Source organism: Triplophysa rosa, linkage group LG13, assembly GCF_024868665.1.
Source record: "Triplophysa rosa linkage group LG13, Trosa_1v2, whole genome shotgun sequence".
NCBI lineage: Eukaryota > Metazoa > Chordata > Actinopteri > Cypriniformes > Nemacheilidae > Triplophysa > Triplophysa rosa.
The window spans coordinates 14124418-14151138 of NC_079902.1; the positions used below are offsets into that span (position 1 = coordinate 14124418).

The following is a 26721-nucleotide window of genomic DNA, read 5'->3' on the forward strand; positions in this document are numbered from 1 at the left end:
CAAGCACATTGCAGCTGCAAATTTAGGATTTATAAACTGAGCTGTCAGATACGATTTTGCTGGAATTGTCAGTTTGACATCATTTGAATCAACACTTAAAGGAACAGTTTACCCAAAAAAATTTAATTCTGTCTTCATTTAATCATTCTAAGGTTATTTCAAAGCTGTATAAATGTCTTTGTTTTGATGAACACAAAGAAAGATATTTGGAAGAATGCTTGCAACCAAACAGTTCTTGGCCACCATTAACTACCATAGTAGGAAAAAATGACAATGATAGTCAAAAGTTCGCCAGAACAGTTTGCTTTTCTACATTCTTCAAAATGTCGTCTTCTGTGTTCAACAGAACAAATAAATGTATAAATATTTTTTCCTACTATAGTAGGAAAACTGTTTGGTTACAAGCATTCTTTGATTCAAATCTTTCTCTGTGTTCATCAGAACAAAGACATTCATACGGATTTGGAAGGGTGCGTAATTGGTGACAGTTTTTATTTTTGGGTGAACCGTCCCATTAAGCACATAAAGTAACTTTTTGTAATTTCATTTGTTTCAAAAAGAGATGGCAATAGAGAGGCAACGGTTACTGATTTCAGCTTAATGCACTTTAAGAAATCAATTTCACAAACTATTTACAAAACATTAGCTGAGCCAATTGAAAACTTTAGAAAAAATTTGAAGTGAGCCATTTTACAGTGTATTGTACATAACATATAAAGACACGCTTACACAAACAACAGGGCATACGTTCACTAGTTTTCACATGTACCTCCTATTAAACCAAACACAACTACAAACACAACACAAAAATACATCAGTTGTGTTTATATAATCATTTAAACATCAAGTGGACACTTCAAATCAAAAACTTAAGAATATGAACCGTGTAACTAAGAAAGTGTTTTTGTGTGATTCTTCTATTTGATCCTTACCTTGACACAATTGACTTGAAATGTGATAATATCAAACATAAACAACATGAAACTGAAAGAACTTTACTACTAAATGTAAATCTGCCATTTGTTAACGGATGTGCATATCACCAAAACCAAAACAGTCATTTGAAAATTCCAATAATATTTAACTTTCAGTTCTGATTAGAAAAAAGAAAATATATCAAAAGGCATCAAAAGGTATTAAAATTAATGAATTAGGTTTTACATAAAATCACATACTGGCATACACAAAATGCATTAGACACATTTACATCCACTGCCTTTCATACAAAAACAACCACAGCGTTATATGTGACTGAATGAAAAAAATACAAATCATTTACCAATTAAGAAATGAGACACAAGATACAATATAGGGTGCAGAAATATCGGGTAAGGCAAGTTTGACAGTAAATCAACAGCTAAGAGCTAAGCTATGTTGCTAGTGTGTATAGGATAACACTTCAATGCTGATACACCATGTGCTATACATTAGCACAGATATTCAGATCTAGAGCTGTCACTTTTGTAAGTCATTTGAGAGTCGATACTTGAGCGTGAGCAAAGGAGCATTCGCTCAGACTCCTGAGTCTGTCTCCGGGCCCAGAGATCATTAGGCTGGCCGTTTAGTGTTCTCTGTTTCATAGTAAGCGTCTCAAACTTAACATATGTCTCTTTTGAAAGGTCCTCCTCTTGTCCACTATTCTCACTACTGTTTCCTTTACAGCAGAGACACAAGATCTTGTAAACCAGCACTACGATGAGAGGCACCACAATTACGCATGCAAGCCCACTGGCGATCATCATAAATTTGCTTTGTCCATCATCTCTAGTGTTATCCAGAGTACTGAAATCCATACATTGCTCTTTCCCAGACACAGACCCCTTTGTAACCAAACACACTGTGTACATCTGGTTAGGCATCAGATATTCCAGGAGGAGCTTCCCTTGCCCCAGCACCGTATCAAATGTTTCTTTATCATCTTTAGCATCATATGGAAAGTACACCACGGTCAGCGGTGTGTCGCTGGGTAAGCCACCAGATGTCCATAGTAAGACCGCTGAGTCACTGGTCTCCTCCACTATCTCAACACCTTCGATATCAGCTTTCTTTTTTGACTGGCCATTCTTTAATAAACTCTTGCTTTGCGGGACTTTAGCCGGTCTGTCGGCAGGTGGAGACCTTTGCAGTCCTCCACCAGGTCCCAGATTCTTCTTGGGTGGTAGAGGGGACTGCGTGGTTATGGCATCTCGGGTCGTAAATCTGGCGGTGCTTAGAGATGTAGAAACAAGAATCCTTGAGGTCTCTGTGACAGAAATCACGGTTTGATCAACAAGTTTGTCATCTACATCGGGCCTTTTGGTCACTTTTGGCGACTGCATTGAGGTTTCCATGCCATCCACAGATAGGGTGATGAACGCCTCGGCATTCCCTGCAACGTTTTTGGCCTTGCAACGGTAATCGCCAGCATCCTTGAACACGATACTATGCAAACTGAGGATGGACCAAAGAACCCCCTCACCAGGAGATTCCTGCACAACTACAGAGATATGAAATGGTAAGATACGAAATAAGGTTAAAGCCATGGTGACACATGGCAATTTTTTGGAGAAGATATAACAGGATATGATGTCACACCATAGGACTCAACATTGGCCCCCGTTGAGTTCCATTACATGGACACTAAACCACTGAGATATCTCTCAAAATTTGATCTTTTGTGTTCCACAGAAAAAAGGATAAAAAATAGTCAAAAAGGTTTTGAACAACATGACAGTTCACCCCCCAAAAAATATTTGTTCTGCTAAACACAAAGGAAGATATTTGCAATAATGTCAGTAACCAAACAGATCTCATTCCCCATTGACTCCCATAGTATTTATTTTCCCTACTATGGCAGTACATGGGTGATGAAATCTGTTTGGTTACTGATATTCTTCCAAATATCTCCTTTGCGTTAAGCAGAACAAAGACATTTTTACTGGTTTGGAACAACCTGAGGGTGAGTAAATGATGACAGAATTTGTTTTATTATTGGGTGAACTATCCCTTTAAGGGTGCTTCAGATATTGACAGAACTGACAGTCACACCTGTGTTGTTGAGTGCTGATCCATCGGCTCTGCTCCAGATAAGGGTGGGTGTAGGGAAACCCGTGGCATCACACCTCAGGAGCACATTACTCCCTAACGGTGATGTGATCTTCGTTGCTGACATCATAACTGATGGCTTCAGGCACTGATTCAGTTCAGCCCGCTGGAACAGAACACCAGCTAAGTTCTCTGGCCCAGTACATGTCAGAAACAGATCCATCAACACCACAGGTGTGCTGGCCATCTTTGACAGCTCAATGAGCTTGGAAATACGACAGTCACAGTACCAAGGATTGTCCTGCAGACCTACAAAGATTTGAAAGATTTGTTTAGAATATGCATGTGAAAACATCATAAGTTATATTTGGTGTAAAACTTCGGATGTACTTTATAACATTTATTTTAATATTGATAATTTTATTATTTTCCCCCCACAACATATTCAACATTTCAACATGATGTTAATACAAAGCACAGAATTACTATTGTGATTTGACTAAAGAGACCGACATTATACTGAAATGTGTAAGGTGCTATAAATTGTAAAGCCAGGAACTCTTATCCGGCTAGCATCAGGTGTTGGACATGAACATCTCCGTCCGCACATAATTCTGTCTGTGACAGGATAGTAGGTCAGTTGACTGTAAACAAGGATTTAGACATTCCACTGATACAGCTGAACAGCTGGGTGGTGATAACTGCTTATATCATAATAATACAAGGTGTTACCCTGTGAATGACCTGAATAAACACATTCTGTATACTGTATACACAATATTCACATATCACACACATGATGCTGAGGTATCAGTTTGAGACTTTTAGTTCATGCTTAAAGTACAGATTGCAGTTCCCTCTCTTATGTAAAAAGTGCCTGATTTTACTCTATAATTTAAAATAATTACAGATGTGTCTAATACAGATGCACAGAAGATCAGGTCTAAGAAAAGCTGACGGTTTGGGCTGGCATGTGAGAACAGCGATTTACAGTGACAGTCTTCAGTTTGGGTGCACATAAAGGACAACTGTTTTTTTTAGTCAGTTCAATATAATTTAAGTTCAATTGACTCATAAAGCTAATTTGCTTTAACTTAAGAAAATAAAACAGCTGAAAATGTTTTACATTGTTGTTCCCAACTGCTTAATATTTGAACTTGATCAAATTAGATCAAACTAGATTTTTTCACTTACAAAACATTTTTTTGTTATTTTGAAATAAATTACCTAGACCAAATAATTTAAAAAGACAATAGGAGCCCAAGCATCCCAAAGTGAGACCTCAAGAAACTTAAAATACCAATGGCAATGATAAAGTTTTTGCAAATTCTAAGCAACTAGTTTCTAAGCAATCTGCCATGACTAACGTAAACTAAGACTGAATATGCTAAAATGTTAGTTAATGCTTGATTTTTTTAAGTTACATAACTAATAATTACATAATTTAAAAACATAATTCCCTTACTTTTTATTAATCGTTTTATTAATCGTTTTTTAATAATATTTTTCTGGTAACAAAATTATTCATAACAAATGAGTTAGCAACCATAAACCTTTGAATGGTCGTGTATATGCTCTTCTCAGACAAGCACAAAGAAACTCATATCTCAGAGCCTCATTCACACAGTTGTAAGGCCCATTAAAAGATTAGCTTGTATTTATCTTGGGAGAGCCCATGAAGACACAGGCTAGATATAGATATTTGGAATTACTATATATAGACACAATGAAGAGAGAAGTATTACATTGTCTCACGTGGGGATGTACTTGAAGTCAACTTGACATTAAATTCACCTTAAAAAAAAGAGTAATGAACATTTAACTTGTTTTCATATAACTACATTTGTTGTGTGTCGTTGTTTGCCTTTTAAGAGGAAACCCAAAACGAAGTTGAAAAATCATAATGTACTAATACGTCCATAATGTTTCGAAAGTAATATTGTTGCATTGAGTATTTTGTTTATATTCCTTGCGTTTTTTTATGCTTCTTTCTTGATTAAAGAGCATTTAATGCTGTTTTCCTGTTTCTTTAGTCTTTACGAGTCAGCCACATTAATTGTTGAACACATTTTCATGAACTACCAAAACATTTGTGATTAGTATCGAGTGACAGCCATAGTTTTTTTCAGTGGTGCAGTTGTACACAGACGAGCACATTTTTTTCTTTAGGGTTGGAAGGGATCTCACGGTCATGACAGCGATTCGTGATTGAGTCAGATTACATCAGATTATGAGTTTATTGGAAAAGCCTATCAGACTGCTCAAGCAATCTCACACACATTGTTTTTTTTTCAGAACTCAGAAAAGATTCACTATGAAAAATATTCAAGAAACTCAAAGTTACGTTTGTAAGCGGTTTACCCAAACTACAACACCTTTGATCCAAGCAGGGAGTATGAGCTGCCAAATGCACATATTCATCTTGGATCTTTCATCTACAGTCAGGAAAGTAACATTTTGTTTGAACATTTAGCAACACAGTTTTTATACAGTAAATCTGCTTAAGCCTCTATTAGCTACTATGAATCTTACTTCAGGTCGACAAACTATCCTATAACAATGAAGAATCCATTTAAAGAACAGCCTTTGTATTGGTCATCATAAAAAATCTACATCAAAAGACATATTTTACCATCATCATCTTTACCCACCAAGAACAATCTTTTGTGAAGGGTTGGCACTCTGCAGGGCACCTGAAAACGGAGGCCAGATGTCCACCAGGTCAGAGGGCAGGGTAGTTAGCTTGTTACTGGATACGTCCAGGTAAGTGATGTTAGCCAGGTAGGGTGCTGCCTCCACAGGAACACTAGTCAACCGGTTGTTGTGCAGATCCAAGGTCCTCAGATTGGGCATCTCTTTTAGAGACTCCCAGGGAAAGGTAGCGATCATGTTCCCATCCAGTCGTAGCTCATGAAGAACCTTCAGGTTGTAGAAACTGCCAGTGTCCACAGAAGTGATAGAATTGTACGTGATCCATAAATAGCGCAATTCTGTTAGGTAGTAGAAGGCCTCGGTGGGCACTCGGCGCACAGCTGTCTTCTCTACCCGCAATTTCACGGTGTCCACAGGGATGTTGACGGGAATATCTGCCATGTCAGGGTCATTGCATAGAACAGACCTGAGACAGATTTTTAATAGCAGGTTAATGAGAGTCAAGCTCTAGAGTCAAGTGTGGTGCTGTTCTCTTCAGGAGAAGAGATGAAAATGCACATTAACATTCATAACTTACATAAGGCTTTTTAACCCACTGGAAAAAAGTAGGCCATCTAGATGATTCAGAATGTTTTGATATTCAACATGTTCTAAACCCTCTATAACCCAATTCATACAATGAAAGAAACACAGCCTGATACCCAATGGGATTTCAAGCTGATTTATAAATGATAATGTATTTTTTATTGTTTTAACTTTATATACATATATCTAAAAATTGACGGGTTGTTCTTTTATTTTTTCATCTCTTTCAAGTCTTTTATTTCTCTCTTGTATGGTGTTTATGTTATTCAACTAAAGTAAAAAAGAACTCTTAATATGTGTAAAAACAATTTCATCTTCAATAAAATTCAATAAATATTTCCTGCTTTTTTATACTCTAAAGATTTTTTCCCCTACAAAGACCCTTTTCAGATGTTCAAGGTTCTTTATAGAACTATTCAGGTAAAAAAATATTTTACGGCATTGTGAAACACCTTTAACCTTTTTTCATGAGGGTTAAAAATAGGGATGCACCGAAACGAAAATTCTTGGCCGAAGCTGAACATGATGTGAAACACTTGGCCGAAGGCCGAATAATACCGAACACCGAACATGGTTCATGCGCAAAATGAATAGTCAAAATGTGCTTTTTATAATTTGTCTTGCTTTTCAATAAAATACAATACAACTTAATATAAAATTGAGCAAAACAAAGTAAAAATTGAGCCTGTGAATAGCCTATATTAATTAGGCCTATAACTGACTGCTAAAGGAATGTAATATAAGTTACTCTGTACCCCTACAACAAAACAGTTCATTAAAAACTGTCATTCCACATTAGGCCTATAAAATAAAAATACGAATAAACTAAAACTGTTGGATTATTATAGGCTACATTGCAAAATGATTTGAGAAAAAAAACATCCAATGCAAGCAATTCTGACTGATGCTGACTGACAACCATTTCAGTTCCCGTCTCTCTTCCAAACTCCGCCCACAAAAGCTGACTGTCACTGTTCTCTCAGAAGGTGCACTCGTGGATGCACGGAACATACTTTGACAAGTTGTTTAGTACAGGGAACTGTGTGCACGTGACCACTGTATGATGTCAAATTATGTCGCGAGCGGCGGGGCTACTGTCAGACAGCCCGCTTCCGTCTGAAGTAAAGTTACCGACCGGTAAAGACGCTATCATTCAGAAATTTACTTCCGTGCGACAAGTCCCCGTGCTGTGTCTTTCTCTGACACTTTAAAATGCTCCACACACACACACACACTGCCAAAATGTTTGCGGCAGTAATAAAGCACACGCGTCTCTCTCTCTCTCTCTCTCTGCGCTCGTTGCTGCTTGATCGTATCACGAGTCATGTTCGGTAAAATTTATTCGGCCATTTCACAAATTCGGCCAAACACCGAACTTGCGTTTTTTGCTATTTTCGGTGGCCGAACATTCGGTGCATCCCTAGTTAAAAATGACCATATTTTATTTGTTCTTTATCCAAGTGATAAATATATTTGACATTTTATTTATTTAATGTGCATTTTTATATCGTTAAATGACTTCTAACAACATTCCGGGCACATTAACTGTAAACAATGTACATTACACCTCAAACTTACCTCTATAAAGCAATACAATACAAGCTATGACAACAGCGTTCTTACCTGGCACCAGTGCCATCACTGCGTCCATGGTACACACAAGTGCATTGGGAGGGACAGAATGGCTGTGCCACACTCCAGCAGCCCAGCAGGACCTGAGCCACAAGCAGACGATACATCCTTCAGTGAGCTGAACCAACAGGTAACCACTCACTCGCACACATCAGAACCCAGCACTCGATCACCAGTGGACGAAAACACCTGTACCATTCCCCAACCAGTGCAAATAGCAGCAATAAAAGTGCACTGCAGCATTGCTAACAGGTAAGCGGGAACCAGGAGCCTACAGTGCACAGAAGAAGGATTGCAGAGGGAACTGACAGGAACGGGGGAGGTGGGGTGTTAATTAGAAAGAGGATTTCTCAAGGCTGAATAGGTCACTGAAGTTGAACAGGGGCGCGATGGGAAGTGTGCATGAGTTTATGTGACTGTTAGAGGGAGGATAAGCTCTCTGAAGGCACGTTAATCGGCTAACAGCAAGAAGGTTCTCCCATCACGTGACACATTTCCATCCTGCGTCTACTGTGTCAGGAACTATTTTGGCCGCGGTTCGCAGGTTGCCTTTTTCCAGACGGTGTTTGTGCGTGCATGAGGGTAGATGACACCTGAGTGCAAGCTGTAGTCCAGGTCGTGATTTATGAAGAACAGGGCAGGGGAGATGACAGTCCAAACTGAGAGTTTTATAGGTTTTGGCAGCGACAACATAAACAATCGTTAGTTGCCCAAACTTCCGGTAGACCTACGCAAATAATCAATACCTGTTGAGTAGTTTGATTTTATTTAATACAATTAACATAACATGTTAGCCCTATATTATATATAGCCTAACCAAACACTGACCAGAAGTTATAACTTCAGGCAAGGCACGTGCATCCGATTTGGATAATGTAGGCTGCGTCCGAACGCCTAGGCAGCCGACTTGATGCCTCGCTGTCTCATGAGGCAGCTCCGAAAAACACATTCGGACAGCCTTCAGGGGCAGCGTAACGGAATTCTGTTTGAAATTTAAACAGAGAAAACTAATCGAATATTTTAAAACTACAATACTAATTTCTCGATAGAAATGCAATCAAAAGTTGTAAAAAGAAAAATTAGAACTTTGTTTACACAAAAGCTGTGCTCTAGCCGCTTTCTTGTACGCCATTTTATTTTTTTAAACTCGGCCTTGCTCGACCAATCACATCCCCCAGACCCCCCCCCCCTCGGGGGCAGATGAATAGAATTGTGGGACATTGAAGGCAGAAGGATACATCTAAGCTGCATTCAAAAATCGACTTGATGGAGGTATCTCGGGAGACAGGTAGTAAAGCAACATTGGATTCAGACCATAGACTATAAAATATGGACGTAGTGTCCGTGACGTCACCCGTAGGTTTGTGAAGAGTAAAAATGAAGCCATCTTGGCATCGCGTCATCGCGCGTCACTCCCGGATAATCGAAAATGGGCAAAAAGGCGGGACGTGGTTAGCTCTGCGGCGCCTGGTTTGCTGAAACCACTTGTCACTCTAGGGGCCACGCACCTAATTTGCAAAATTTTATGGCTTAATATAAGATACACATGTGAGTCAACGCCTCATAGTTGTCATGAAGGGTAAAATATCTAGACCAAAATCATTTTTTGTATCAGGCTGTAAACATGTTTTTTTTCTGCTGTAAAGTTGCCCATTTTAACATGTAGCTCAATGATATTCTGCTCTCTTTTGGAGCCTCTGGCGGCAAGTCGATAAATTGCAATTAAAGTCACTTCCGTGTTGGCCTCAGGAGAGAGACCAGAAGGTTGCGCCTTCAGACGTGCCTTGATGCCTTCCTACCTTGAAATGCTGCCTCTGAAGGCAACATTTTAGAGCTTTCGGAGCAGTGTTAATTTCGTTAACGAAAACTATGACGAAAAGTATTCGTTAACGACATGTTTTCACTGACGAAAACGAGACGATAACTAAATAAAAATGAATGCATTATAACGAAAACTGTAATAAAAATATACTGACATTTTCGTCAACTAATAAAAACGAGACGAAAATATTCTTGTCCCACCTGGCGGACATCAGTTTGCGCGCATGTGCTGCTTATCTCATATAAACGGCAGAGAGAAGTCTCTGGGAGAAGGGGAAGCACACGCATGTATTCTGTGTCTCCACGCCGGTTACAAAGCGTCTTATTTTCTTCACGATCGCCGGTAAAACGCCGCAAACTTGAAGCGCGACTGCAGGCGAGTCACCCCGAAACACATTACGAAGGCAAGCTCAAAGGTTTTATATGCCAATGTTAACTTAACACGAGCTGCTGCATAACGTGAAATGCAACATAGAGTCAGCCAAAAGAAACCAGCGCTGTCCTCTACTGATTATAGAAGTGATGAAGTGAGTCAAACTGTACATTCCAACCAAATATGTAACATGTTTGCATGACTAAAGAAATGTAATACAATTTATATAATATGTCTTTTTGAAAGCTATTCTCATTCATTGCTGTCTCAAGCAAAGACAGTGTGCTCTTTCTTCAAATAGGCATGCCATGAGCCAATAGCCTTTGAGTGTGAGCCCTGTCAGAGCGTTTCATTGGTTGAATGAACTGAATGAATACGCCCTACTTAACGAGTCAATTGAGTCAAATGGAATTGAACGAACTGGAACATGTCGTTCATGGTCTAATACTCTGCGTTCCAACAATGCATATCTAGTTACTGGAATTTTCTGAAAAATAAAGGTAATGACCTGGTTTAATTGTATTCTAAGGTGAAGTAAATTATGTCAAAACAGTTGAATCTTTGTATGGAACATTTAATTACACCAAGTAAATGATTTAAACCATTTAGATTTTAGTAGACTAAATATAATGTATATTTATTCGACTAAAATGTTTTTCATATTTCGTCGACTAAAACTAGACTAAAACTAAAATGATGGGGTTGACTAAAATGTGACTAAAACTAAATTGCATTTTCGTCAAAAGACTATGACTAAAACTAAATCAAAATTTGCTGTCAAAATTAACACTGTTTCGGAGGCAGCCATAATCAATGAGCGCTGGTCCAGAAGAACTTCCTGTTTTAGGTTACTACACAAACGTTTGAACAAAATACAACCGACAGAATACATTTATAACAAATTTAAAATGTTAAGCAAATATTTGTATGATTTAATTCCATGAAAAAATACTAATAATAAATCAATAAAAACTTAAGGGAAGTTATGGCAAGCCAAAGCTTTTAATCTAGCAGTTTAATAAAAATCTAACTGAATATGGGATTCTACTAACGTTACTTCTGTTCATCATACTCGTCCTTGACAGCTGCTGGACTTGCTAAATTTTGCATTATATGTTCTGCAATATATACTTCACGAAAGACGTATTGTAGTTCTGTCAGATGTTAAGGCAACTCTCAAAGGTAAGCGCATTATTGTTGCTGCTGTTATTTTTTTGTTCTGTTGTATGTATCAATGAATTGCACATTTTTGGCTGCTGTGGTGTGTGAATGAAGTTCATGAACGAGTGGAAAGCCTACTCAGCTTTCCGAATCCGATTAATTATAATCGACACCTTTTGCACAAAATGTGTTTTTGAAGGTTAAAGTCATTGGTTAATTTCTTGATTGTCGCTTTGAAGTGGTTTCTGGACATATTAGTCATATTTTCTAACTCTCTTTAATGCTTTGTTTGATCCGTTTTACCGGTTTTCCTGGTTTAATTATATTTTTTCATCTTGTCATAGTTCGTTTTTAAGGAGATAAAATGGTCATTATCATTGTTGATTGACATTGCAATACATTTCTATCACATTATTTTGGCAGTTAAAATTTGGCCTGGTTTTTGTTGTAGTGGGCGGGTTTTATTGAGAATTTGGGAAGGAAATTGTCTACCCAATCTGGCAACACTGTTGTTGATATCAAGAATTCACATTTTTACTAGTGAAAATGTAATTACTGATATCAAAAATAGCAATTGTTACTAGTAGAGATTCTATTCTTGATTTCAAGTATTATAATTTTTATTAGTAAAAATTGAAATGTTGATATCGAAAATTCATACCCTCAGAATGATTAAAAGCTAATTTGGCTTGACATAGGAAGTTCTTCTGGACCAGCTTTGTTAGGCCTACGTCTTTCGAAGTGGTCTATAAAACATCCATATTTTCATTCCCATAACAATATATTTGTTGTTATATATTTGAATTTACCATTTGATTTATTTGATCATATTCAAAGTAGGCCTAGTTTAAAAAAAGTACATTTAATTCAATATAATTTTCCAGTTGCTGTATATTGACATTTTGTTAATAAATTGCAGAATATTGCAAAGGTTTGTAAACAGGTTTTACATACAGATGCAATTAGGTTTATATACTATTTATAAGTTCTTCTTATAAACAAGTTATTTAAACATGATTTGACCTTAACGTAAGTTTACGTGAGTAACGAAAGTTAAGTCAGTTAATTCAGTTCAATAGATTTTTTAACTAAAGCCGGTTAATCTAGATGTTACATTGCGTTTAGGTGAACTGATGAAACAATTCAGGAAATTAGAATTAGAACAGAATACACACATTTAATATAGGAACCACAATGACCACCATAAAGTATTTATTAACAAGTACACCAGTGTAGTTTATTTATGCAAGCACTTTGTCCCTACAGATCAGAAAAGCCACTGTCAAGCGGTTGGCACATTTACGTATGTACAAAACAAATGAATGGTACAGCTTGCTACTAAGCATTCTTTAGTGAGAGTACAAAAAGACTAATACTGGGACAGAGAGAGTGAGAGAGATATAAAGAGAGAAAGAGAGAGAGCTGAGGGTTCAGAGAAAGCATTAAGTGGGTTCAACAAGCAATAGTAATAGAAGGGTGAGAGTAAGACTCAGAGGGAGTTAGAGAGATCACCACGTAAACAGGCACAAATCAAGCACTACCATCAAAGAGAAGGAGTTTCAGCGTAATGTTTTCGGCATAGGATTCAAATTACTGCACATTATGAAGAAGGGGATGACCCAGCAAGACAGTCGCATATAACAAACTCATAGAAAAGGTGAACTGAAATTGTATATATTTTTTTTCATTTTGATTTTTTTCCAATATCGTTATTATTTTGTGATCCAGTAAAAACGATTACAATTGAATGCATGACCATGCCACAAATAACACTTAGGTTCACACAGTCTTTACCTAACATTACAGGGATCTGACTCTGCAGTAGATATCCCAATGCACTTACACAGAGAAAGAGCTCACAAAATGGTCAAATAAGTGCACGAAACTCTTAGAATCACACTGACGGAACATGACTTGCCAGGCAGTAAAAGAATAAGACATCTCCATTGTCCAATATAATAATGACTTGTTAGCAAGACAACAAGTAACTTTACTGTCATCCAGATAATATTATAAGCTCTTTAAAAAGTTGTTTTCATCGTTTTATTCCCCATTGAAAAGAAAACCCGCTAAAATATGTGATCTGTCACAAAAAACAATATTACTGTGTCGCCTGGATTTAGCTTCTTCTCTGCTTTTTTTCCGAATAGATTTAAAAAAGAATACCCTCCCTCTCCCTATCCTGTCATGGAATGTGTTTTGTCGATCTAATACGAATTCACCTGAAGTTTAAGTGCTAACGTACAGTACATACATTTACAGAATGACTATATACAAAAGTCGAAAATAAAAATAGTCAAATTAAAACCCTGTCATATGTGTCTACATCTGTATCTATAGGAAAATAAAAAAGTGGGGGTCATAATGCTGTAGGCTTGTGCATATGTAGCTTGCTGCCAGTAAAGGGAGAGTTGCATTGTTATCGAAGAGGGAGTCTGGTAGATTTTACACCCACTGCAAAGTGGTCACAAGTAGCCCCGTTCCTCTCCCCCTCAGAGAAGTTACAATGCCACCCACTGGCACACAAAGGACTACCTGAAAACTGAACTAGCACGGCAAGCAAATAATAACCATTATGTATTCATCTTGATAATGACATTTGTAGAAAAATAATAAATAAACACTTTATGGTACACCTGTTATAGCTTAATTTTCTTTTTTGTCTTTCTTTCTCAGTTTTGAGTTTTCTTTTACCAAAATAATGCAGAATGAGCACGCCTTCTGCTGGTGTCGGGCTTTATACCTCCTAACGATTAAAAAAGAAGGAGAGAAAGAGAGGGAGAAAGAGAGAATTATTTAGTTTTACCAAAATGTTGTCATGCTGTAAGTCCTTGATAATGAGACCATAAGAGACAAACACACATGAAAAATGTGCTTTTTTAACCCCAAAAACCGACCCTCTACATAAGAATGATTCATGTATTAATGCTAAATTTAGTTTTAAAAAGAGAAATATAATAGAAAAATTAAGAATGTGGTGCAAAAAGAACCTGCACAATTTTTGAAAAAAAAAATAATGTGAAAAAACTTACAACACTACTGCTAGCACTACATAATAATAATAATAATAATATTAATAATAATAATAATGTTTGTGCGAGAGGTAATGGGTTGGCCATGGGGTTGGTCGTACGACACACCACCTGGACTGCACCAGTGCCAAAACTCCTTTTAACAGGAAGTGAAGGCACTGAGGGTCCTCTCGCCCCTGCTGCTGCTTCCTGTCTTATGTGTAGGCATTGAGCCTCTCCTTGGAACGCGTGGAGTGGATGTCATGCAGCTCCTGCTCCTCCTTGGACTTGCAGTCCTCATATTTCTGCATTTTGCAAGCATCCTTCACATAGGCCCAGTTGGCAGACAGGACCATCAGATAGTGGATCTAAAGCAAAGCCATAATATTAAATCACAAGTGCATCTTATTGAAACAGGGTACATTGATAAGACATTAAGTTATTTCTTTTTGTAGGTAATATTTCTGTTATTCTGACACATTTATGCTGTTTTAAATGTTTCTTTATGTACACCTGGTCGGAAAGCATTGAAAGGAAAATCTGTGCATTAAGCCTATTCCTTTTTTATAATGTTATATATTTTTAAATTATTATTTATACAATTGCATTTATTAATTCATATTTTTAAATAACCTATATCATTTTGAAGTTTGGGGATATTTATTAAGAATATTTTGCATCGTGTGTTTTTTCGGTAATAAGAAGTCAGTACGCAGCAGACTGTGATGACGTATGTTGGTCAGTCTAATATTAGCAGTGGCACCAGCAGGAGGCAGCATTTCACAGCAGCCAGACACCTCTCATATGAGCTCTGGAAGCCTGCCTGGGCTTTGGAGGAAATTCTACAGTCGACTTGAAACATGCATGAAAATGCAGTCATGAAAGCCTTGTGCTAATTCCCATTATGTAACCCGGCAAAAGCCTTTACATGTGTGAAATATAAACACGTTTTATGTTCTGTATATTTAACATTAGAAAAAAATATAAACAAAGCACAAGGGGTGTTGATATATAATGAGCATCTTTTTATAATTTAAATTTCAAATTTAGATTTTTTTCTGCAATTGATCACACACCATGTTGACTACTTCAGTGCATCGGCAACAAACATGCAGATCAGGTGTACATTATGCATGCTCATTTGAATAAGGCCACGCCCTTATTTTTCTATCTTGACAAAAGAAAAGCTCGATTATTATCCTCCTCATAGAGTGTAAGGATACATTGTATTTAATAATCCGTAAAAGTAGCTTTTTCCTCGGCAGGAGACGAAAAGCTCTTACTCTAATTCGCTACATCGTGCCAAACTAACAAGCATTCTCTTGTTTAGAAAATGGCTTCTCGCACATTACTGAGCACTGCTCGCTACAAGCTCTAGGGCCTTTCTTCTCCCAGTTTCCATGACAACTAAAAGACATGCCCAGCGTCTCTCCATGTGTGTGAGAGAGACTTGGAGAGAAAGAGGGAGAAGAAAAACAGGCAGGAAGATAAAAGACATTAAATAACAAGTAAGAAAAAACAATAAGAGATGCCAGTGCCACCGATGCTCTAAATATTTCCCCGGATGAATTGGGAAAACAGTGACAATCATTCACGACTGTGTACTGCCCCTTTAGACTCAAGCTAAAGTGGGTGATGTCATTCATTCAGGTTGCATCATCAAATAAACACACGGTGACCGGTTTCAAGGGGATAAATCCAGCTGTCGTGTTAACATTTTATTGGCGTTATTTTTAATGTCAACTCGTTGAATTTAAACATTGAAACATATTCTATTTTTATTGCGAACAATGTATTCTATTTGTAAATGCTTCAACTGTTCATTTATATGTTTTATAATTTTTATAAGTATAACCAAGCATTTTAATAGTCTTTTAAACAGAAATAAACAGATGTATTTTTTTCTACTATGGTAGTCAATGGGGTTCAAGAACTGTTTTGTTTCAAGCATTCTTCCAAATATCTTTCTCTGCGTTCATCAGAACAAATACATTTATACAGATTTGAAACAATGTGAGGGTGAGTAAATGAAGACAGAATTTTCATTTTTGGGTGAACTGTTTCTTTAAGTAGAGTATAATTATAGGTAAAGGGCACATTTGACAATACTCACCATTGCAATGACCGCTGCTCCAGCCCCAGCCAGTGCACAGACAAACAGATGGAAAGTCATATCCAGCTGTAAGAAAAACAGTGTTGAATAATCTTTAACAATACTCTTCATTGTAGCTGTAATCTATGAAATTATTTAAACACATAAGACCGTGTCTATACTTATATAGCCTACACATGCATGCCTATGATACTGTATATATTAATACCAATACTCACCTCATTCGATTGACACATTTCAGAGAACTTATCTGATCCTGCACATAGAGACTTCGCCTCTGCAATGGGCACGACACCTACAATCCATAATATTCCACAAGAACAATGTGTGTTTATAATGTTACATAAATATATATATTCATATCACATATGCAGTATAACTAATAACAAACAAAAACAAATAATCATTCTATCTACTCCCTTGCACAGTTAACCACACCTACACTTTAGCCGGTGAGGTCAATAGATTGTGAAGCGTACCATACTGGCGTGGGTCAAAGCATAAACTTGCTCCCGCTAGGGCAGTCGTGTTTTGGCAGATGGTCCAGATGTTGAAATACATGAAGACAGGCAAAGAGGTGAATGCTGTCACACCCAGCCAAGCCAACATGAAGATGTAGGTCAGCATGATGAACTACGTAAAAAAAAAAAAAATGTCTCTATGCACAATCACTAAATGAACATCACAGCACTAAATAAAAAATAATTCAGAATACATAATGATTTGTATTAAATTGCACTTTTATTTTAGCCATCAAATTCACATTCTAAGACAATGTAAGCATACTGTAGCTATGCCTAGCAGAAAATGTTTAATGATATAGGAAAGTTTTAGCACAAATTTATTTGGCATTTAGTGCTATAATTTGCCGGGTTTAAATACATGAGATACGTTGGCACAAATGAAATGAGTAACTGTGATTTAATGTGTACTCTTTACACCCCATAAAGAAAGTGATCTTTATGTGCTGCAGTTACTCTTAGTGGCTGTGTATTTGCCCTTTGCTAAATTACAATGCAGTGATTTCTCACCCATGCACTGACGCAACGTCCACAGGTGGTGATCTTGAAGTCTCCATACAGATCCTTGATGGCTCCACTGGTGAAGAAGCCTTCTACCATCAGAAGAATGCCATACACGAAGAACGCAGAGGCAATACCGTAGATCACATACTTTATAATGTCAATGCTGTGGAAAAAAAGTGAAAAGGTTAATGAAACGGTAAAACTGTTACATTAAAGCAGCAATGTGGGGATTTTGCGTCATCTAGCGGTGAGGTTGAGAAATTGCAACCAACGGCTCACTCCACCCCTCTCTTTCGAAGCACTACGGTGGCTGACACAGAACTGAGATGTCATCACGTTTTTGCTTCTTTGCCGAAGGAGATAACATATTTACAAAACATACTCTGTAGAACAGCTTGTCTGTTAGGGCTACTGTAGAAACATGTAAGGGGACCTGCGCAGTATGAAGATAGAAATAGCTCATTCTAAAGTAATAAAAACATAACACTTTATTATGTAAGGTGTTTTTACACCTCTGAACACATAGTTATGCATATTGTATTGCATTTCTGTCAATAGATCCTCCAAAAAATTACACACTGGACCTTTAAAAGCATAAATGTACATTCATTTGAATGAATAAATTGGGCTATTTTACGTACTGCAACATAATTACAAACCTATTTCCAAGAAAGTTGGGACATTGTGTAAAATGTAAATAAAAACAGAATGCAATGATTTTCAAATCTCATAAACCCATATGTTATTCACAATAAAACATGTTTTAACATACAAATGTATGACAAAATTACTCAAATTGTGTCTGGCTGAAGAAAGTCATACACATAGGATGGGTTTGAGGAAATGATGGCTTAAAATTAATTTCTGTGTGAACTATTCCTTTAGGAAACGTTTTTCTAAAATTGTTCCATATTTGGTTAACCTCAATTTATTTTTACTTCTGAGAGACTCTAAGTTACTCAAAATCATATCAAAATCATATTACTGACCTGTCGCCAGTGAACACAATTAGTTCCAAATTGCTCCTCCAGTTGTTTCTTTATAGTAACTTATAGTATAGTATAGTTACTTTTCCAGATAAAAAACCCCTGATAAGTGAAGATAAGTAAAAATAATTGTTGAAACGTATTACCTCAACTTCTAAGTTGATAAACTCAATTCTTTTGAGTAAAGAGCGCTAAACACATAAGAACAGTATACTCAAAAGAATTAAATTATTCCATTTTACATTTACTTGAGTTTCACTTTGAACAATTATCAATATTGTTATGTAGAAACAACAGCCAATTACAGCTGTAACATTACCAATGTAATGTCTACAGATTAATCAATTGAGATATGAAATGAGTCTGTTTTCCTCCTAAGCAAATGCTCTACTCGTCTGCACAATGGAAACCTCTTAAAATCACACAAAACTCTTTAAATAACAGAAAAGAACAGAATACTAAACATTTATAAGCCCCCCCCCCTTGTAATCTTGATATAAATACATAAAATATTTTTTTTTTTCGAGATTTACTTCAATTATCCAGTCCACACAAAGCATGCTGGGAATCGCTCTGACGTCATTGGAAGACACAATTCACATTTTTGAGTTAAGTGACTTCTTATTTTCGCAAACTCAAAATATCCAAATTGTTAAACACACTAAAAAGTTTAAAGATAAATGAACTTTTTCACAGTTTTGAGTACAGTTCACTCATTTATAATGAGTAGATTATACCGTTCGGAATGTTCTTGAGATTTGCAAATCATTGCAAATTTACATTTTAGACAGCGTCCTAACTTTGGAAATAGGGTTGGAATCACTGTTTTTGTGTTGTTTTCCCAATAAAATATATTTACATTCTTAAATTTACTTCAGAAGAAAAATAACTGTTTTGTATTTTCAATAGATTTAAGTTCAAAACAAGGACATAACTTTTTCGACAATGTAGTTAATAATAAATATTCTCTGAAAACGTGTTTTACAATTAAATTGTTAAATACTTTTACTGTATTTAGGTTTAGAAACATTGAGAGATTTACTCTAAAGATATTAAATAAGAGATTTAATTGTCACAATCTTATTGTAATCATAAAACCTGTGATGATGTTTGTTAAATGTGCTGGTGTAACTTACATTGTAAAGACATCCAGAGCATCTGGTGCCCTGATCACCTCAAAGTAATTCTGGAGTATGGTGACCGTTCCAGACAGAGCCTCATGACCACATCCACAGAAGAGTGCCACTCCAGCATACAGCAGGATAGTGGCAATCAGTGATGGATAAGGGATGCCGCCTAGACACTTCAGACAACACTCCATACATCCTGAAAGGAGGAAGAAGAAAGGCTCAGATGTTATTCATCTACAAAACAAAGACTGTGGAGAACAAGATGCAGTCTTAGTTTAATATTATAACGAAACTAAAGGCCTGTCCACACCGGCGGTTTTTGGCGTTTGTACGATTTTCACTGGCAATGAGCTGAGTGCATGTGCAAATTCACTCCCTGACATAGATGAACAAAAGCTGCAATCTCATTGGAAGGCCAGTTTTTTTTTTTGACATGCCCGTCAAACCAAAAAACGAGCCCGAGGCGTTTAAGAAAATGACGCTTTTATGCCTGCCGTTTTCTGCGTCGGTGTGCACACTCACATTGGTGCCCTGTGTTTATTCACGACGCGTTAAATGTCGACGATAAACGCGTGCGATTATCGTCCCGGTGTGGACGGGACCTAAGGTTGGGTTATATTATTTTTAAAAATGTGTTCCTTAAGTAGTTTTATATGCTATTTAACACTAAGATGTCCTCAGTCAGAAGAGGAGGCAAATGTAAGTAGTCTTGTATGCCAGCCTCTGCATGACAAGACTAACAAGTATCCAGACGTTTGGAACTAAATCCTCAATCCATTCACTCTGAGCCCAGCCCAGCGAGGTCCAGTTGACCACTGTTTGTTGCTCTCCAATGATTTGCAAAATTGCCCCTGCTGCAGACTGTTTCTCCTCTTAGCATCATATTTCAGAGTGAATCATAGCAGAATGATTCATGAATACCAATGGATGTGAGGCGGAGTGCTCGGATGGTCTTTACTGATTCTGATTGAGTTTTCCAGATGATTACCTTTATGTGTTTGAGTTGTATTACTTTGACTTTAAGACTTTACATGCCTCTACACCTAGCACAAGTTATGAGCTGAACAAATCATCAGATTGATCAGCTCATATGTTCCCACTCAGTGAAGGAATGCTCAGAAGACTTATGACTATGGCATGGTTGCGGTCAGTAGCCAGTTACAATTCTGATTGTGAATAATAGGAGACTGTCAAACAGCGCTGTGGTATTGATGCGGTAAACCTCAGACCCAGCTTTATAGTGGCTTTGGCAAGGGACCAACATGTTGTCATAGCAACTGCTGTGGATGAGAGTGAGGAAATGGATGGGATTCTTCACGGGAGCGTTTGATGGAGCTACAGGTCTGCTTTGCTACATTGTCACATACTCTGCATTGAGTTTAGAGTGTTCTCATCGGCTGACAGTAATCACGTTCTGAATACATTAAAAAATGACATTACACTACAATGCAGTCTCACATTCAACACTCAAAGGTGTTAGATGATGAAATAACATAAAAAATGCATGAAGTATGCACACTTTGTGATTACAGGATTTTGAATGTATTTGCATTACAAATCCTCACAGGATCGACTTGATGACAAAATATTGTAATCTTTTTCATGTTTCAAGTGAAAAAGCCAGAAATGCAGGCCAAGACAGAATGAAATTTCATATTAGTTCAAACATTCCAGAATATTAATAACCAATGCATCTAACGCAAAAGCACAAACCTGGAAAACACATAAAATGTACAATGCTTCTTTTTCTTCTTTATAATAAAAAAGCCAAAGCCATAATACACAGTAAGTGGGTTTAAAGCTGTATTTTACAATTTCAAAAAATCTATTTTCCATATACATACTGACAAGGTCTACGCTTTCAGACCATGTATGCTAAATCAGTCTTTTCTTAGTTTCTTAATTTTTTGCTATATAAAATTGTGTTAATTAACTTAGACATAATAAAGTAAATATTAAACTGAGCAAACTGTGCAAAAAGAGCTTTGCGGTAATGCAACTAAATATTGCTCTCAGACACAAACCGAAACGTATGCACACAAAAGAAAGAGCCTCAACCCAAACAATATAAACAAAAGCAGCTAAGAGGGTCCTGTAATAATAAAGCTATTGCAACTCCCACCCCAATTACCCCTCTCAGCCCCCCCCAAACTCACCCCACCCCAACGTCCATCTGTCAGTCTGACAGCCACAGTGCCAGTCCCGCCCTGCCCCTCCCCCATCCTCCAATTAATCCCATGAACCATGGGGTCACTATGAGCCAGTGGTCAGACAGATATGTTTGGAGGGAAGCGTTCTCCCAGAACTCTCAAAGGCCGTGCGACAAAGGGCCGAGGTAGAAACACTAATCCTTACGATGGAGGGCAGAGAGAAAGAGAGAGAGTGACGGGATAAGAGATTGCGACAGATGAAAGAGAAAAGACAGTGGTAGTCAGAGATGGAGAGAAATAGAGATGTAGAGGAAAAGCTTCAGAGCGTTAGAGCGGAGTGCTTTTTGACAAATCACAAACAATGCTCAGTTTGCTGTTTGTTTTTTACCTCCGCAGTCAAATTTTCACGAGCTCAATCAGACCCTCTTAAGCTTTCAGCCTTCGTCTCGATGATATTCAAAAAGATCTGAATAATTTGTCAATTAAAAGCGATTAGCATTTCATTAAACTGAATGCCGTTGTTCCGTCGAGATTAAAAGAATCGAAATTCTATGAACCCAATAGCATCGTGTGGCTAGGCGAGGGGCGCTGTTATTCCATCTCTGACCCCTCCCTGGAAGCAAGCAGGTTTTCATCGCGGCACGTCTACGCGCCTTCTCTGCGCATGTTTAATCAACCAGCAGGGTTGCCATGGCGATGGAGGTGCTGTGCCTGAGAATGGGCCGGGCCTGCGCGCACCATGACCCACTTACAGCGCCGTGTGTCAACACATTCAGTGGCAAACGGACTGAATGGCAAGACACATTTACGAGGATTACTGGGGGGAAAACACATCTCTGCTCAGCACAGCATTGATGCTGGAACAGAGAAGACTACCATCTCCGCTTAGCGACGGTGACGTTGTTGCTACTAGAAGATTCCCATGCCTTCAAAACCATTCTCGCAAACTTCTCTAAGAAAACCCAACCTAGGAGTGACATAAGTCATTTAGACTCTTTTTTCCTTTAGACTATAATGGAAATATACCAATTGTGTAAGATATGGTACTCTTGTAAATGACTGTAACATCTGAAGAACAGATCTGTTCTCATGGTCATCTGGCCTGTTGGAAACAATAGAGAGAACAATAGTGTACAAAACTAACATTCTATTAATAGGCATGAACCAATTTTATGGACGATTAGTAAAACTTCTGGGTCCCTCGGAGGCTTGACCAATGTGTGAGAACAATAGAGGGGTCCGGATTAGAAGGTGGCCTCTGGATCACAGAAGGCCAGGAAGGAAATGAGACATTTAAACCGCCAGATAACTTACAGAGGTATAGAATTAAAGCTATTTTCCTTTAAATAACACGGTCTATTTAAAATCCATCACAAGTCACAATAAATAAGAAAGTTAAGTTACAAAACTGGATCAAGCTTGCCATATTATAACCGTAAGGGAACCAGGGAACAAAGAAATGCATCAGTCAATCACACCTTGCAAAACCCATGTGTATAATAACATGCACTGATGTGTCAAAAATCTATCGTCTTTGTATTGCATACTGTTATAAACAAAGCATGCTGACTACACACTTGATATTATTATGCTTGAATCTTATCAGAGGATGTTACCCAATGAAGATCCATCTAACAGCAGCAGTCTGTCAACAATGGAAGATGGGAGAAATTTGCAGGAAAAATCCATAAATAAAAGATGAGGAGCATGACGGTGTGTGTTAACAGCCTAATGTTCAGTAATCCAATAATCATGAGAGGTAATGAAATGTCCATTCTCCCATGAGGCTGCTTAGTTCCTCTATTCATCTGATGTGCGGCAGGCTGCTCGTCCACTAGGTCAGTGCTCTGGTCAATGCACTTAAGAGAATAAAATACACTTGATCGTTGGAAATTCGGTTTTCCTTTATGGAGTCAAGAAACCTCTTTGACTTGATGACAAGTGTCTTCAACTTACTGGAGCTTTGGAATTACATGTTAGGCCAAAAATCATTTCCTCAATTAATTAGGTAAAACAATATCGATCTAGAATGATTATTAATCAAATCTAAATGTAAATAATCAATATAGGGAAATCTTTAAAAGTCACTTGTACGACCATCCTACAGATTTCTAATGGTTACTTCTCACTGTACTTGAAAATATGAAGGTGAGTCATACTAGCATTTAAATATCACATTCTAAGGTCGGTAAGCATTTAAGAACACACATAACAGCTAAAAAAAATTAAAATAAGTGTAAAAACTAAAACACAGGACCACTGAATGAAATATTAATTGACAGACTATGTATTTACTAGATGCAATACTAAATCCACCCAATCATGTCATGGCATCTCTGTCAACAGAGGAAATCCATATAAACAATAAATGACCTAACGAAACCCAAAGTCATAACCGGGTGTTACAACACCCCATCAGGCTGTGCATAAATCTATCATTCTTGCAGAGAAATGCTACGTTGTTGCATTTACCATGAAAAAATATAACAAACCCAATGACTGTCTAAACACACTGCCATGGCCGCTATCCTATCATCATACACTGCTTTTAGAAGGGAGGAGGGGAAAATCTCAGAACTAAAGAGCCATGATGAATGGAACGGAGGAGACGAACCGAAGGAGTTCCGAAGATTGTACCAGACATATCTTTATCTCCCTCCTTTTATTTTTTAATGCCCTCACTCCTCTACCATGTAATCATGCATAAATGTGCAAATATTTTCTTTATAGACCACTAAGTTGAAAAAGAGCATGTACAATGATTTCCACCCTGAGCTTGAAACCACAGCCCCGGCAAATGCTGGTATTATAAATAGCAGGCTCCCTCTCACACACAAAGCAAACAAATGCTCCTGCACACGAATGAGGGAGAAAACCCCATGGAGTTGAGGGAAGAAAAGAGGTTTTGGTAAAGAAACAATGGATTAGGTTCGATGATTTAAATGTCCATCGCATGCAGAAGTTGCCTCTTCTGCGTCTGTCTCAACCTCCCACAGACAGACTGACAGAAATGCGCGGCAAACAAAGACAGTCCCCTCAGATTGTTCACACGCACACAAACACAGGATCCATCCCCTGCACACACCCCTCTACACAATCGCTCTCCAATCTAAAATCAATCTATTTTTTGTAGGATGTGGGCAGTGGTCGTATTTGCTCAAACGTGGGTTTCTTTTCGAGTCGCCATGTAATTGAAAGCAAATAAAAGAAATCATCTTAATATGTCCTGCATTGCAATGTGCACACATCATTGGTGAATTCGTCTAAAATGTGAATCAAAAATATGGCAGAAAAAGCTTTTTCCCCACACGGAAAATAAATAACCCATATTGTGATGCTTTTCATAACCTCGTTGTATAATCCACAAGATCAGAGACAATGGAAAACACTGAGGGGATTAGGCACAAAGATAAACAACAGAACCAGATACCACGATAAAAAAACGTTACCCTTCTGGGTCTGCCCTTCATCCATATCCTCCTCCATATTGCCTTGTCCGCCGATTTCGGGGGTCTCCACAGCAGTGACCAGTGTTGCGCCTGTGGGTTTAAATTCCGCTCCTAAAACGCCTTCCCTTGCCTGCTTACCTACAATAGAGGCTGTGGCTGGGTCTCTGTGCAAAAGTCTCTCTCTTTCCCTCTCTCTCTCTCTCTCTCTCTCTCTCGCTCCCTCCTCCCTTGCCCGCTCCTGCTACTACCCTGTTCCTCACAGAGGAGAGCTGCTGTTAACACTGATTTTTTCCAGTTGATCTCCCTTCTGTGCGAGGAGCTTCAGTGTGGCATCTCAACACAGGCTTATGCAAACCAGTGTGTGCCAAGACATTCAGACTTCTATACAGAGTAAAACATTTATGTACAGTATATGAATGGTAACAAGACCTCAGGTGCTACAACAAAAACAACAGCATCCACCCAAAACATGGATGAGCACACTGGGCAGACAGAGAGAGGTGGGTTTTTTGGGGGAGTCGAGCAACAAGCCAATATAACCAGCCGGTTTACACCCCTCATGTACACAAGAATGGTTAAGGCTGGGTTACATCTTAGCTCTGCAGTATTCAACTAAAATAAATAACTGGAAATGAAAAATTCATCTGCGACTGCAGCAAATGTGACTACTGATACTGTACATAAAATAATACACACAAACATAAAGAACATTCAATCCGAGGGGCTGAAATCTGATGGTGAAATTTTGAAGATGGGTTTTGTTCAGCTCCATGCACAACATGGATGAAATATACATGCATGTGATTAAAATAACATCATATGGTACGCACATGTGATGCTTCGTATGTGTGTGTGTGTGTTGCAGATTAAATATTCACAGTCATCCTGGCGTGACATAAAATTAGAACATAATATTAAAGACATGAGGGCAGTCATTTGTTTGTTGATAATGGTTTTTTTTTGGTACATTTATAAAGTCACACATTATTCATAAGAACTGCAATTAAGGATGGAAGGATCATTATAATCTGCACTGCTAATGATGATGATTTGGCTCACTTGCAAAATCAAGAGAAAGGTCTCAGACCTCAAACGACATTTATAAAATGGAACAAAACACAATTTACAAATATTAGCCTTTAAAGCAGTATTTAGGTAAAGCGGATTTTCTTGTTATAGTATTTTAGTCAAGTGCATGCAGTACATTACACATAACATTAATTGCACCTGTTTAAGAGATTTTAAACTTTATTATTTACCTCAAATTATGCATTAGCAGAGTACATTTCCTGCATAATTGGTACGTCTGTGACGCCATTTGTATTTTAATGGGGTCCTAATAACGCCTGTGCTAAAATGTTTAACACTGTTATGCGCACTGGCCCCATTACTTCAAACACTCTGGTTTCACAGCTGCCAACAATTTTAAAGATATGTCACCATGTCATGTCAGAACGCTGACAGATTTAAACTCTACGACCAGCATTAAGTTCTAAAATTATTGCAAAGACTGACTTGCTTTCTTAGTTTCAATCTAAGAATAACATTTAGATGGTGAGGGGCGCAGCTGCTACTCAAACTATTCAATTGGCCCTAACACGAGGAACTC

General features: G+C 37.7%; 2 protein-coding genes across 2 annotated transcripts; both read right to left on the reverse strand.

Annotated features, from left to right (window-relative positions):
* Positions 1 to 261: 261 nt before the first annotated feature.
* Positions 262 to 12277, reverse strand: lrit3a (info leucine-rich repeat, immunoglobulin-like and transmembrane domains 3a). Its single transcript, XM_057349139.1, has 4 exons — positions 7885 to 12277; positions 5676 to 6142; positions 3028 to 3333; positions 262 to 2476 (listed from the first exon to the last, which is right to left on the reverse strand). The coding sequence occupies exons 1-4, from the start codon at positions 7998 to 8000 to the stop codon at positions 1428 to 1430; spliced, it is 1938 nt and encodes a 645-aa protein (XP_057205122.1). The 5' UTR covers positions 8001 to 12277; the 3' UTR covers positions 262 to 1427.
* Positions 12278 to 12443: 166 nt separating this feature from the next.
* Positions 12444 to 25469, reverse strand: gpm6aa (glycoprotein M6Aa). Its single transcript, XM_057349140.1, has 7 exons — positions 25113 to 25469; positions 19520 to 19709; positions 17404 to 17560; positions 16852 to 17005; positions 16591 to 16667; positions 16373 to 16438; positions 12444 to 14627 (listed from the first exon to the last, which is right to left on the reverse strand). The coding sequence occupies exons 1-7, from the start codon at positions 25147 to 25149 to the stop codon at positions 14475 to 14477; spliced, it is 834 nt and encodes a 277-aa protein (XP_057205123.1). The 5' UTR covers positions 25150 to 25469; the 3' UTR covers positions 12444 to 14474.
* Positions 25470 to 26721: the final 1252 nt, after the last annotated feature.

Excerpts from the sequence above, each read along its gene's own strand:
- lrit3a (XM_057349139.1), bottom strand. The coding sequence starts at position 8,000 with ATGTATCGTCTGCTTGTGGCTCAGGTCCTGCTGGGCTGCTGGAGTGTG. Across the intron at positions 6,143-7,884 it reads AGTGATGGCACTGGTGCCAG|GTCTGTTCTATGCAATGACC; the intron begins GTAAGAACGCTG and ends AATCTGTCTCAG. Across the intron at positions 2,477-3,027 it reads ATCAGCACTCAACAACACAG|TTGTGCAGGAATCTCCTGGT; the intron begins GTGTGACTGTCA and ends ATATCTCTGTAG.
- gpm6aa (XM_057349140.1), bottom strand. The coding sequence starts at position 25,149 with ATGGAGGAGGATATGGATGAAGGGCAGACCCAGAAGG. Across the intron at positions 16,668-16,851 it reads CTTTGACCCACGCCAGTATG|GTGTCGTGCCCATTGCAGAG; the intron begins GTACGCTTCACA and ends TATGGATTGTAG. Across the intron at positions 16,439-16,590 it reads AAATGTGTCAATCGAATGAG|CTGGATATGACTTTCCATCT; the intron begins GTGAGTATTGGT and ends TTTTTCTTACAG.